This window comes from Oncorhynchus masou, chromosome 2, assembly GCF_036934945.1.
Source record: "Oncorhynchus masou masou isolate Uvic2021 chromosome 2, UVic_Omas_1.1, whole genome shotgun sequence".
NCBI classification, from domain to species: Eukaryota; Metazoa; Chordata; class Actinopteri; order Salmoniformes; family Salmonidae; genus Oncorhynchus; species Oncorhynchus masou.
In genome coordinates, this window is record NC_088213.1 from 19,872,089 (window position 1) to 19,885,653 (window position 13,565).

General features: G+C 42.3%; 1 protein-coding gene across 1 annotated transcript in view; it reads right to left on the reverse strand.

Annotated features, from left to right (window-relative positions):
- Positions 1-360: 360 nt before the first annotated feature.
- The window catches only part of gldn (gliomedin), a 14,146-nt gene continuing 941 nt past the window's right edge, over positions 361-13,565 (reverse strand). Inside the window, exons 2-11 of the mRNA XM_064989945.1 lie at positions 12,787-13,415; positions 12,064-12,115; positions 11,874-11,900; positions 5,489-5,587; positions 4,239-4,331; positions 3,783-3,923; positions 3,484-3,570; positions 3,228-3,353; positions 2,970-3,120; positions 361-2,123 (exon numbers count right to left, since the gene is read on the reverse strand). Of these exons, the coding sequence (XP_064846017.1) occupies positions 1,658-2,123; positions 2,970-3,120; positions 3,228-3,353; positions 3,484-3,570; positions 3,783-3,923; positions 4,239-4,331; positions 5,489-5,587; positions 11,874-11,900; positions 12,064-12,115; positions 12,787-13,415 (1,871 nt within the window). The 3' untranslated portion in view covers positions 361-1,657. The remainder of the gene's footprint in view (positions 2,124-2,969; positions 3,121-3,227; positions 3,354-3,483; positions 3,571-3,782; positions 3,924-4,238; positions 4,332-5,488; positions 5,588-11,873; positions 11,901-12,063; positions 12,116-12,786; positions 13,416-13,565) is intronic.

The following is a 13,565-nucleotide window of genomic DNA, read 5'->3' on the forward strand; positions in this document are numbered from 1 at the left end:
ACTTATGAAGCCTTATAATGCCTTATAAACATTCATAGGTCACCTTATAGATGCAGTCATAGAGGATGATTAAAAACATCACAGTGAAGCAATAACACGCTCGGTACCTTACAAAAAGGTACCGAGCCTTGTTTTGCTTTATGGTACATGCTTCATAACACCTATAAGGGGATATTCATGTCTATATAAGATAACACTTCATAATGCTCTATAACATCTGTAAGGGGATATTCATGTCTATATAAGATATTAACACTTCATAATGCTCTATAACATCTATAAGGGGATATTCATGTCTATATAAGATATTAACACTTCATAATGCTCTATAACATCTATAAGGGGATATTCATGTCTATATAAGGATATTCATGTCTATATAAGATATTAACACTTCATAATGCTCTATAACATCTATAAGGGGATATTCATGTCTATATAAGATATTAACACTTCATAATGCTCTATAACATCTATAAGGGGATATTCATGTCTATTTAATATATTAACACTTCATAATGCTCTATAACATCTATAAGGGGATATTCATGTCTATTTAATATATTAACACTTCATAAAAAGGTGCTTTAAGTAAAGTGTTGTTCAGGTATCTACAGTATACATCTATCTAAAGCTCAGTATGGGGAGGCTATGACTAGATAACTAGAGAGAGTCCAGAGAGAGACAGGAATATAGAGCAGGCTGTCCTACCGTGGTCAAAGTTCTACCTTTGTAAGTTGAATAAATTATTTTTATTTCATCAGGTTGATTTTATGTTTGTTTCTGTATTTTCTCTCTCTAGACATGATAATCAGTAGAGACCATGCAGCAGCAAATATCATTGTCGGGAATAAACATATGTACAGATTTCCAATATAGGTATTTTTAAAACATTTTGCTCTCTAAGGGATGCTGGTCATGGTAGGATCCAAGTAAATATGGAAACACATTTCTGATACATATTTTGTCATGCAGTCACAGGGAAAGTCTAGTAAGGACTTTACAGCTATAAATTGTATTAATCCACAAAAAGCCATGTTTCCAGAGTAGACCTTAAAGAAGAGTTACATTTACCAAATAAATATAATATACAAGTGAGAGACATAAAAACAATATAACAAGTCAAATGGTTAATAAGTATCCTTACAAAAAGAGAATTCCACAATCTCAAATGGAAAAACATGGAAAACAGTACAGCAAATATTTTACTGTTTAAACCATCGCCACAATACAATATAGACTATAACAATTCTATTATAATGATCTACTTCCTACTCTGATAAGCCCTTATTCAGTTCAACTCGACATTGGAAAGGTACAGTATGTGCATCTTTGGAAGCTGTAATCCAATTGAAACAAATATTTGAACAGCACTCACATAAAGTTTTTTTTTATCCCAGCCAGCAGTCCCAAAAGGCCATTAGAAAAGAGTCCTTGTTGAGATGGCATAAAACTAAAGACAACACGTACATATTATAAATAAAAAATAGCCATAATATTCACGATTGCTGTTCATCTTTAATTGAGCACTTTAAAAAGCTGGCCATCTTTAATCAGAATACCATTAAAATACCATCTGAATACTGTCAAAACAATGTCAGAATACTGTAAAAAAAATACCATCAAAACACCCTCAGAATACCGTCAAAACACTGGCTCAGTCATCAGAGATGAAGTGCACCACATACAGCTTCACGTAGCTCTGATCCCACACATACAGGTGTCTGTTATTGGGGCTATAGGACAGCATAGCCAGCACTCCGCCAGGGGACCTCAGTTCAAAGGTCACGTTGACCGGTTTCCCCTTCAGGAGGTCGAAGGCGAAGGTCACACGGGTGTCCTTGGTGTCGGTGACGTAGAGTACGCCACAGGCCACGAAGGCGTTGCCGGCCTTGGTCCTGGGGTAGGTGGTGTTGATGTACGATGTGACAGAGAAGCTCTTCAGGTCCAGCTGGGCCACCATAATGCTGTCGTCCAGACTGGAGGCAAAGATGAGCCACAGGCCGTTCTCATCCGCCGCCAGCTTGAAGTAGGTCTTGGAGTTGTAGAGAAGGTAGGACAGGTTGTGGTACAGAGCATTGTCGATGGCCAGGGTGTGGAGACGCTTGGACTGCAGGTCGAACCTGGGGGATGAATGGAGGGTGTAAGAAATAAACGATGTACATTTCTACATTTACCTTTTCTTTCCTTAGGAACTGTGCACCACAATGCCACACCAGCAGAAGAAAAGAAGAGTCTCAGGATCAGGATCATACACAGCCAGTGACATCACAAAGACAGAATATTTTTTTTCAAGACTTAAATTGCACAAGGCCAAAAAGCTTCACCTTAATTTCCCTCTGACAACTATCCATTGTTATCAGACAAATATCTAGTGCGGTAGGAGCTAAGGGATCAGTTGGATTCAAGCAGGGTAAACTGTGGTTCTTTACCTGGCCAGGTTGGAGGTGCCAAACTATGGTTCTTTACCTGGCCAGGTTGGAGGTGCCAAACTATGGTTCTTTACCTGGCAAGGTTGGAGGTGCCAAACTGTGGTTCTTTACCTGGCCAGGTTGGAGGTGCCAAACTATGGTTCTTTACCTGGCAAGGTTGGATGTGCCAAACTATGGTTCTTTACCTGGCAAGGTTGGAGGTGCCAAACTATGGTTCTTTACCTGGCCAGGTTGGAGGTGCCAAACTATGGTTCTTTACCTGGCCAGGTTGGAGGTGCCAAACTATGGTTCTTTACCTGGCCTGGCAAACTATGGGTTTACCTGGCCAGGTTGCCAAACTATGGTTCTTTACCTGGCCAGGTTGGAGGTGCCAAACTATGGTTCTTTACCTGGCCAGGTTGGAGGTGCCAAACTATGGTTCTTTACCTGGCCAGGTTGGAGGTGCCAAACTATGGTTCTTTACCTGGCCAGGTTGGAGGTGCCAAACTATGGTTCTTTACCTGGCCAGGTTGGAGGTGCCAAACTATGGTTCTTTACCTGGCCAGGTTGGTGGTTCCAGCGATGTGATAGTAGAAGGATCCATTATGAACGGCATGGCCACACCCCTGGTAGAACTTCCTGCCGTCGATGACCTCACTGGTGGCATTCTGGAATGAGGCGATGCTCTTATATTCCTTCACCGTGCGACCTGGAGACATAGGATTGGTTGTTGATTGGTTGTTGTGTGAGTGTGTAGGAGGTACCAGAGAAATGCTAAAGACATTTGATTGGCTGTTGTGTGAGTTTGGGAGGTACCAGAGAAATGTTCGGCCACCCAGATGCGTTTGTCGTTCAGCACAGCCGTGTCTTTCATCCACGTTCCGAACGTAGTCTCCATCTTAGATATGTTACGGGGGTTGATCAGTGACCTGATGATGCACTCTGGGGGACAGAAGATCAAACATTTATTGTTTAATTGATTGATAGATTGATTGGTTTGCATATTCAGTCATATTAAGATTTTGTCTGAGGGCTTTTAAACAAATCCTTCAAGTCATGCAAGTCATTGTACCATTTTTCTTATTTAGTGGTATCTCTTGTAACTTCCCAGCCTCTTTGGCAGACAGAGTCCCATCGTTTGGTGCAGCATGTGAAGGATCTGAAATAGTCAATGACAATCAATAAAAGAAGTGATGATGTTAGAATCAGTAGGAAAGTTGGAGGTGGGTAGAGGTACTGTAGTATAGATAGTAACAGGCTGACTCACCCAGGGTCTGGGCAGCGTGGATGGGGGGGGTGGGAGGGGGGGGGGTTGGGGGTAGATACGGGAGTTGGATAGGATAAGTAGCTGTGTGCAGGGTAGTTACCCACCCAGGGTCTGGGCAGCGTGGATGGGAAAATTGGCCTGGTGACTCCTGTTTCTGGGGGGCCTCTGGGGTCCTTGTGGGCCAGGAGGTCCAGGAGGGCCAATGGGGCCTGGAGTACCAGGAGGACCAGCCGGACCTGGGGGGCCTAGACAGACCCGAAAGACAAGGATTTTCACAATCACGTGGTATTTCAAGTAGAGCTGTCCAGGCATAAACTGGATCGACTGGTCATGAAACAGGATAGGGCTTGCCCACACTAATGTCGCAACACTTACAGGTACCTTAAGTGTTGTGCTAAGACCACATTCATTTGCAGCTCTAATGAAGATCTGTTAAGATTTTGCAATAAAGGTATGTGCTGAACCATTTGAGTGTACAATGGTCATCATGTACTTTAGGAGTCATAGTGATAGTCTATCTAATATAGACAGGGGACATTGTCATTTCTGTCCGTTCTTACCCTCCAAGATGACATCGTTGGACGATTGTGTATTTTCTCCTGCGGGTCCAGGCTCTCCTCTGTCTCCTTTCTCCCCTGGCTCACCTTTCTCACCTGTGAAGGAACACGGTTATCATTTTTCATATGTGCAGGTGATTTACAAACCCTAACTTGAGACATGGAATGGAACAGGAATTCATAAAGGCCTGATCCCAAAATAAACCCGAGCTTCATAAGATTCTCAAAGACCACAATCAAATGAGTCAAGCTTGTGTAATGAGCGAGACGTGGGATCTTATATCTGAGCTACTGTTAAGAAAAGAGTTCCCACAATGTGAACTAGACAAGGGGTCTACCAAATTCAGCCTGTAAGAGGATTCGTCAAGTCAAAGCCATTCCAGTAAACCATGAACCATTCCATTCACTTCTCCTGGGCTGCTAAAATGTTGTCTATTTAGTGCCCTACTTTTGAGCAGGGCCCATAGGGCTCTGGTCAAAAGTAGTGCACTATATAGGAAATAGGGTGTGAATCATGTCCTTCCCTTCTGAGGAACGCACCAGTGGGCTGATGGGAGAATGAGGTTTACAGCCCATTCAAGAGCAGCCCAAAACCACAGAGTCATGAATAACATTAGTCTACTGTGGGACAGGGAGCAGTTTCTTTTCTTCCTCCGTTTCCGGTTCTATGGTGTTTCCACCACAGTGGAGAACATGATTCAGCATTGTGACACCACATATCTCTGGATAGATCTGAATGGCTGTCCAATGACAGTTGGAAATAAGAATAGGCGAAAGAAAGTGTTATGTGGAGATCTGTGTGTATCTTATGTGTGTATCTGGGTGCACTGTGGGGTTATTGCTTGCAAGTGTAGGTGTGTAAGTCTGTGCATGTGTGTGTCTGAATACATGTGTGTGTGTCTCTGTGGTTGTGTGTGTGTTTCTACACTATGTGTGTGTGTGTGTGTGTGTGTGTGTGTGTGTGTGTGTGTGTGTGTGTGTGTGTGTGTGTGTGTGTGTGTGTGTGTGTGTGTGTGTGTGTGTGTGTGTGTGTGTGTGTGTGTGTGTGTGTTAGGGTGCATGTTATTGACCCTGAGGAGATCTGCTCTACCCTTTCTATGTTCTATTATCTCTTTCAGTCACAGAACCAGACAGAGCCCCAGGTAACAATACATAATGGACATATCAGATGATAGACAGATAGATACAATGACGCAGAAAATAGAGTAAGAATGATTCTCTCTGTTACTGTAAAAGGGTCTTTCACTCCATACCTCTCTTCCCTCGTTTTCCATCAGCCCCAGGCAGTCCATCTAGTCCTGGGATGCCATCAGTGCCATTGTGCCCCGGCAGACCATGCAGGCCAGGTAGCCCTGCCATACATACATTACAACCACAGTACTTTACATGGTCAGGCAGACCTAACATATACAAACACATTACAACCACTGTACTTTACATGGTCAGGCAGCCCTATCATACACACATTAAGAACCACAGTACTTTACATGGTCAGGCAGCCCTATCATATACAAACACATTACAACCACAGTACTTTACATGGTCAGGCAGACCTAACCATATACAAACACATTACAACCAATGTACTTTACATGGTCAGGCAGCCCTATCATACATACATTACAACCACAGTACGTTACATGGTCAGGCAGCCCTATCATATACAAACACATTACAACCACTGTACTTTACATGGTCAGGCAGCCCTATCATATACAAACACATTACAACCACGGTACTTTACATAGTCAGACAGCCCTATCATAAACACATTACAACCACTGTACTTTACATGGTAAGGCAGCCCTATCATAAATACATTACAACCACAGTACTTTACATGGTCAGGCAGCCCTATCATAAACACATTACAACCACAATACTTTACATGGTCAGGCAGCCCTATCACATACAAGCACAGTACTTTACATTGTCTGGCAGCCCTATCATATACAAACACATTACTGCCACATTACTTTACATGGTCAGGCAGCCCTATCATATACAAACACATTACAACCACTGTACTTTACATGGTCAGGCAGTCCTATCATACATACATTACAACCACAGTACTTTACATGGTCAGGCAGATCTATCATATACAAACACATTACAACCACTGTACTTTACATGGTCAGGCAGACCTAACATATACAAACACATTACAACCACAGTACTTTACATGGTCAGGCAGACCTACCATATACAAACACATTACAACCACTGTACTTTACATGGTCAGGCAGTCCTATCATACATACATTACAACCACAGTACTTTACATGGTCAGGCAGATCTATCATATACAAACACATTACAACCACTGTACTTTACATGGTCAGGCAGACCTAACATATACAAACACATTACAACCACAGTACTTTACATGGTCAGGCAGACCTACCATATACAAACACATTACAACCACTGTACTTTACATGGTCAGGCAGACCTATCATATACAAACACATTACAACCACGGTACTTTACATAGTCAGACAGCCCTTTCATAAACACATTACAACCACTGTACTTTACATGGTCAGGCAGCCCTATCATACATACATTACAACCACAGTACTTTACATGGTCAGGCAGCCCTATCATATACAAACACATTACAACCACAGTACTTTACATGGTCAGGCAGACCTACCATATACAAACACATTACAACCACTGTACTTTACATGGTCAGGCAGCCCTATCTATCATACATACATTACAACCACAGTACTTTACATGGTCAGGCAGCCCTATCATAAATACATTACAACCACAGTACTTTACATGGTCAGGCAGCCCTATCATACATACATTACAACCACAGTATGTTACATGGTCAGGCAGCCCTATCATATACAAACACATTACAACCACTGTACTTTACATGGTCAGGCAGCCCTATCATACACACATTACAACCACAGTACTTTACATGGTCAGGCAGACCTAACCATATACAAACACATTACAACCAATGTACTTTACATGGTCAGGCAGCCCTATCATACATACATTACAACCACAGTACGTTACATGGTCAGGCAGCCCTATCATATACAAACACATTACAACCACTGTACTTTACATGGTCAGGCAGCCCTATCATATACAAACACATTACAACCACGGTACTTTACATAGTCAGACAGCCCTATCATAAACACATTACAACCACTGTACTTTACATGGTCAGGCAGCCCTATCATAAATACATTACAACCACAGTACTTTACATGGTCAGGCAGCCCTATCATAAACACATTACAACCACAATACTTTACATGGTCAGGCAGCCCTATCACATACAAGCACAGTACTTTACATTGTCTGGCAGCCCTATCATATACAAACACATTACTGCCACATTACTTTACATGGTCAGGCAGCCCTATCATATACAAACACATTACAACCACTGTACTTTACATGGTCAGGCAGTCCTATCATACATACATTACAACCACAGTACTTTACATGGTCAGGCAGATCTATCATATACAAACACATTACAACCACTGTACTTTACATGGTCAGGCAGACCTAACATATACAAACACATTACAACCACAGTACTTTACATGGTCAGGCAGACCTACCATATACAAACACATTACAACCACTGTACTTTACATGGTCAGGCAGTCCTATCATACATACATTACAACCACAGTACTTTACATGGTCAGGCAGATCTATCATATACAAACACATTACAACCACTGTACTTTACATGGTCAGGCAGACCTAACATATACAAACACATTACAACCACTGTACTTTACATGGTCAGGCAGACCTAACATATACAAACACATTACAACCACAGTACTTTACATGGTCAGGCAGACCTACCATATACAAACACATTACAACCACTGTACTTTACATGGTCAGGCAGACCTATCATATACAAACACATTACAACCACGGTACTTTACATAGTCAGACAGCCCTTTCATAAACACATTACAACCACTGTACTTTACATGGTCAGGCAGCCCTATCATACATACATTACAACCACAGTACTTTACATGGTCAGGCAGCCCTATCATATACAAACACATTACAACCACAGTACTTTACATGGTCAGGCAGACCTACCATATACAAACACATTACAACCACTGTACTTTACATGGTCAGGCAGCCCTATCTATCATACATACATTACAACCACAGTACTTTACATGGTCAGGCAGCCCTATCATACATACATTACAACCACAGTATGTTACATGGTCAGGCAGCCCTATCATATACAAACACATTACAACCACTGTACTTTACATGGTCAGGCAGCCCTATCATATACAAACACATTACGACCACTGTACGTTACATGGTCAGGCAGCCCTATCATATACAAACACATTACAACCACGGTACTTTACATAGTCAGACAGCCCTTTCAAAAACACATTACAACCACTGTACTTTACATGGTCAGGCAGCCCTATCATACATACATTACAACCACAGCACTTTACATGGTCAGGCAGCCCTATCATATACAAACACATTACAACCACAGTACTTTACATGGTCAGGCAGACCTACCATATACAAACACATTACAACCACAGTACTTTACATGGTCAGGCAGACCTACCATATACAAACACATTACAACCACTGTACTATACATGGTCAGGCAGACCTATCATATACAAACACATTACAACCACTGTACTTTACATGGTCAGGCAGCCCTATCATAAATACATTACAACCACAGTACTTTACATGGTCAGGCAGCCCTATCTATCATACATACATTACAACCACAGTACTTTACATGGTCAGGCAGCCCTATCATACATACATTACAACCACAGTATGTTACATGGTCAGGCAGCCCTATCATATACAAACACATTACAACCACTGTACTTTACATGGTCAGGCAGCCCTATCATATACAAACACATTACGACCACTGTACGTTACATGGTCAGGCAGCCCTATCATATACAAACACATTACAACCACGGTACTTTACATAGTCAGACAGCCCTTTCAAAAACACATTACAACCACTGTACTTTACATGGTCAGGCAGCCCTATCATACATACATTACAACCACAGCACTTTACATGGTCAGGCAGCCCTATCATATACAAACACATTACAACCACAGTACTTTACATGGTCAGGCAGACCTACCATATACAAACACATTACAACCACAGTACTTTACATGGTCAGGCAGACCTACCATATACAAACACATTACAACCACTGTACTTTACATGGTCAGGCAGACCTATCATATACAAACACATTACAACCACTGTACTTTACATGGTCAGGCAGCCCTATCATAAATACATTACAACCACAGTATTCTGTTTTTTGTTTTTTGTTTATTTTGGTGAGTTTCTTTTTGAGTTCTTTTGTTTTACCTACCACCTTTTGGATTTGCCATTTTTGATTTTTTTCTTTATTAAATACTAATCACCTTAAGTACTTGGTCAGGCAGCCCTATCATACATACATTACAACCACAGTATGTTACATGGTCAGGCAGCCCTATCATATACAAACACATTACAACCACTGTACTTTACATGGTCAGGCAGCCCTATCATATACAAACACATTACGACCACTGTACGTTACATGGTCAGGCAGCCCTATCATATACAAACACATTACAACCCTATCATAGTCAGACAGCCCGTTCATAAACACATTACAACCACTGTACTTTACATGGTCAGGCAGCCCTATCATATACAAACACATTACAACCACAGTACTTTACATGGTCAGGCAGCCCTATCATAAATACATTACAACCACAGTACTTTACATGGTCAGGCAGCCCTATCATAAACACATTACAACCACGGTACTTTACATGCTCAGGCAGCCCTATCATACATACATTACAACCACAGTATGTTACATGGTCAGGCAGCCCTATCATATACAAACACATTACAACCACTGTACTTTACATGGTCAGGCAGCCCTATCATATACAAACACATTACAACCACTGTACTTTACATGGTCAGGCAGCCCTATCATATACAAACACATTACAACCACAGTACTTTACATGGTCAGGCAGCCCTATCATATACAAACACATTACAACCACAGTACTTTACATGGTCAGGCAGCCCTATCATAAATACATTACAACCACAATACTTTACATGGTCAGGCAGCCCTATCACATACAAGCACAGTACTTTACATGGTCAGACAGACCTACCATATACAAACACATTACAACCACTGTACTTTACATGGTCAGGCAGACCTATCATATACAAACACATTACAACCACTGTACTTTACATGGTCAGGCAGCCCTATCATAAATACATTACAACCACAGTACTTTACATGGTCAGGCAGCCCTATCATACATACATTACAACCACAGTATGTTACATGGTCAGGCAGCCCTATCATATACAAACACATTACAACCACTGTACTTTACATGGTCAGGCAGCCCTATCATATACAAACACATTACGACCACTGTACGTTACATGGTCAGGCAGCCCTATCATATACAAACACATTACAACCACGGTACTTTACATAGTCAGACAGCCCGTTCATAAACACATTACAACCACTGTACTTTACATGGTCAGGCAGCCCTATCATATACAAACACATTACAACCACAGTACTTTACATGGTCAGGCAGCCCTATCATAAATACATTACAACCACAGTACTTTACATGGTCAGGCAGCCCTATCATAAACACATTACAACCACTGTACTTTACATGCTCAGGCAGCCCTATCATACATACATTACAACCACAGTATGTTACATGGTCAGGCAGCCCTATCATATACAAACACATTACAACCACTGTACTTTACATGGTCAGGCAGCCCTATCATATACAAACACATTACAACCACTGTACGTTACATGGTCAGGCAGCCCTATCATATACAAACACATTACAACCACAGTACTTTACATGGTCAGGCAGCCCTATCATATACAAACACATTACAACCACAGTACTTTACATGGTCAGGCAGCCCTATCATAAATACATTACAACCACAATACTTTACATGGTCAGGCAGCCCTATCACATACAAGCACAGTACTTTACATGGTCAGGCAGCCCTATCATATACAAACACATTACAACCACTGTACTTTACATGGTCAGGCAGGCCTATCATATACAAACACATTACAACCACTGTACTTTACATGGTCAGGCAGCCCTATCATACATACATTACAACCACAGTACTTTACATGGTCAGGCAGACCTATCATATACAAACACATTACAACCACAGTACTTTACATGGTCAGGCAGACCTACCATATACAAATACATTACTGTCATGCAGGAGTAATATCTGAAGTACATATGCATATCCGTGGGCAAAACATTTAATGAATACACAATCTTAAGCAATATCCCAGAGATGCTCTGGAAGAGTCCTTGGGATACTTAACATTATGTGGGGGTCCAGTGTGTTTTCTGTCATTTTGCCATGGTTACTGGGATATGCTTATGGGTCACTCAAGCAAAAAGCTGTGGCATGGCTAAAACGGGATTGAGTGATGGCTAAGATGATCAATATGAATGTTTCAAGTGTTTAATCAGTTGACAACTTACCAGGGGGTCCAGGAGGGCCGGGTGGTCCTACAACACAACATAGAGAGATCAGGGGATGGTAACACACTGCACCTTGACTGGTGAGAACATGTTTGAGAATGTGTGAAACTCCACTTGAATTCACTTCAGTTACACGAGGGAAAGAAGAGTGTGAATTATTATTACTGTTCCTGTCATTATTGGGACATACCAGCTATGCAGACTCCCTTGGTGCTGTTACAGATATCCAACAACACTTTGACCTGGAAACAAACAAACAAATAAACCCCTTTTATTGAGGAAGAGAAGAAACGAGATGCATACAGCATGTCTTCACATTTTAGCGTGTATGAACATTTCAGTAAAATACAATAGAATGGAATAAATGAAACTATAAACAAATGACATAACAGACTTTAACACAGTTTTGTCTTTAACAAGAGTCATGAATTTAGTCTGTTAAGAGTCTGTTCATTGTTTTTCTATGACTGACTGTTCTAGCTGTAGAACACAGCTTTTTCTCTTTCAAACGGATCATGTATATAAATGCCAGTGCTTACGTCTGAGATGCTCACTACATACCTCAGCGCCCACACACACACACACACACACACACACACACACACACACACACACACACACACACACACACACACACACACACACACACACACACACACACACACACACACACACGCATGTGCGTGCGTATACAACGACACACACACACACACGCACACGCACACACACACACACACACACACACACACACACACACACACACACACACACACACACACACACACACACACACACACACACACACACACGCATGTGCGTGCGTATACAAAGACACACACACACACACACACACACACACACACACACACACACACACACACACACACAAAGAGACATGGATAGCCTAGCTTACCGGCACCATGGAATAGGTCATCATCATCATCATGTCGTCCTTAATCTCAGTCTTCTGGAAGCCCTTTGTCTTCCTGTGTTTGTGGTTCAGCTCATGTCTCATCTTCTTTCCCATCTCCTTCCCCATCTCCTTGTCCATCTCCTTCCCCATCTCCTTCCCCATCTCCTTGTCCATCTCCTTGTCCATCTTTTCCCTCAACCTGTGGTGTAACTCCTCTCTCAACTCAGGGTGTACCTCCTCTCCTGTGTCCAGCCCACCTCGCCCTGTTTCCTGCCCCTGATGTAGCCCCTGGGTCACCTCCTGCCCCTGATGTAGCCCCTGAGTCACCTCCTGCCCCTGATGTAGCCCCTGGGTCACCTCCTGCCCCTGATGTAGCCCCTGGGTCACCTCCTGCCCCTGATGTAGCCCCTGGGTCACCTCCTGCAGGAGTTCCTGGCTCTCCTGATGGTTCAGCTCCCTCAGCTCTAGCCTCAGCTCCTCCTTTAACTCCTGTCGTAGCTCCCTCTCCAGCTCATGACTCCTCTTGTTACGGGAGTACTGGTACTCCCCCTGCTCCCTCTGCTCCTTCCCCAGACCCCTTTCACCTCCTCCTGCACCTCCTCCACGCAGCCCTGCCAGCCACCCTGGGCCTAAGATAAGATAAGAAATACCTGTACATGATTAATCCCCGAGAGGTAATTGTTTAATCATTCATTACATTGTCTTGGAAAGTGTCAGCAACTCATATATGTTACGTATGTCTGTCCATGACAGATTCATTATTGCAGTATGTTCACATA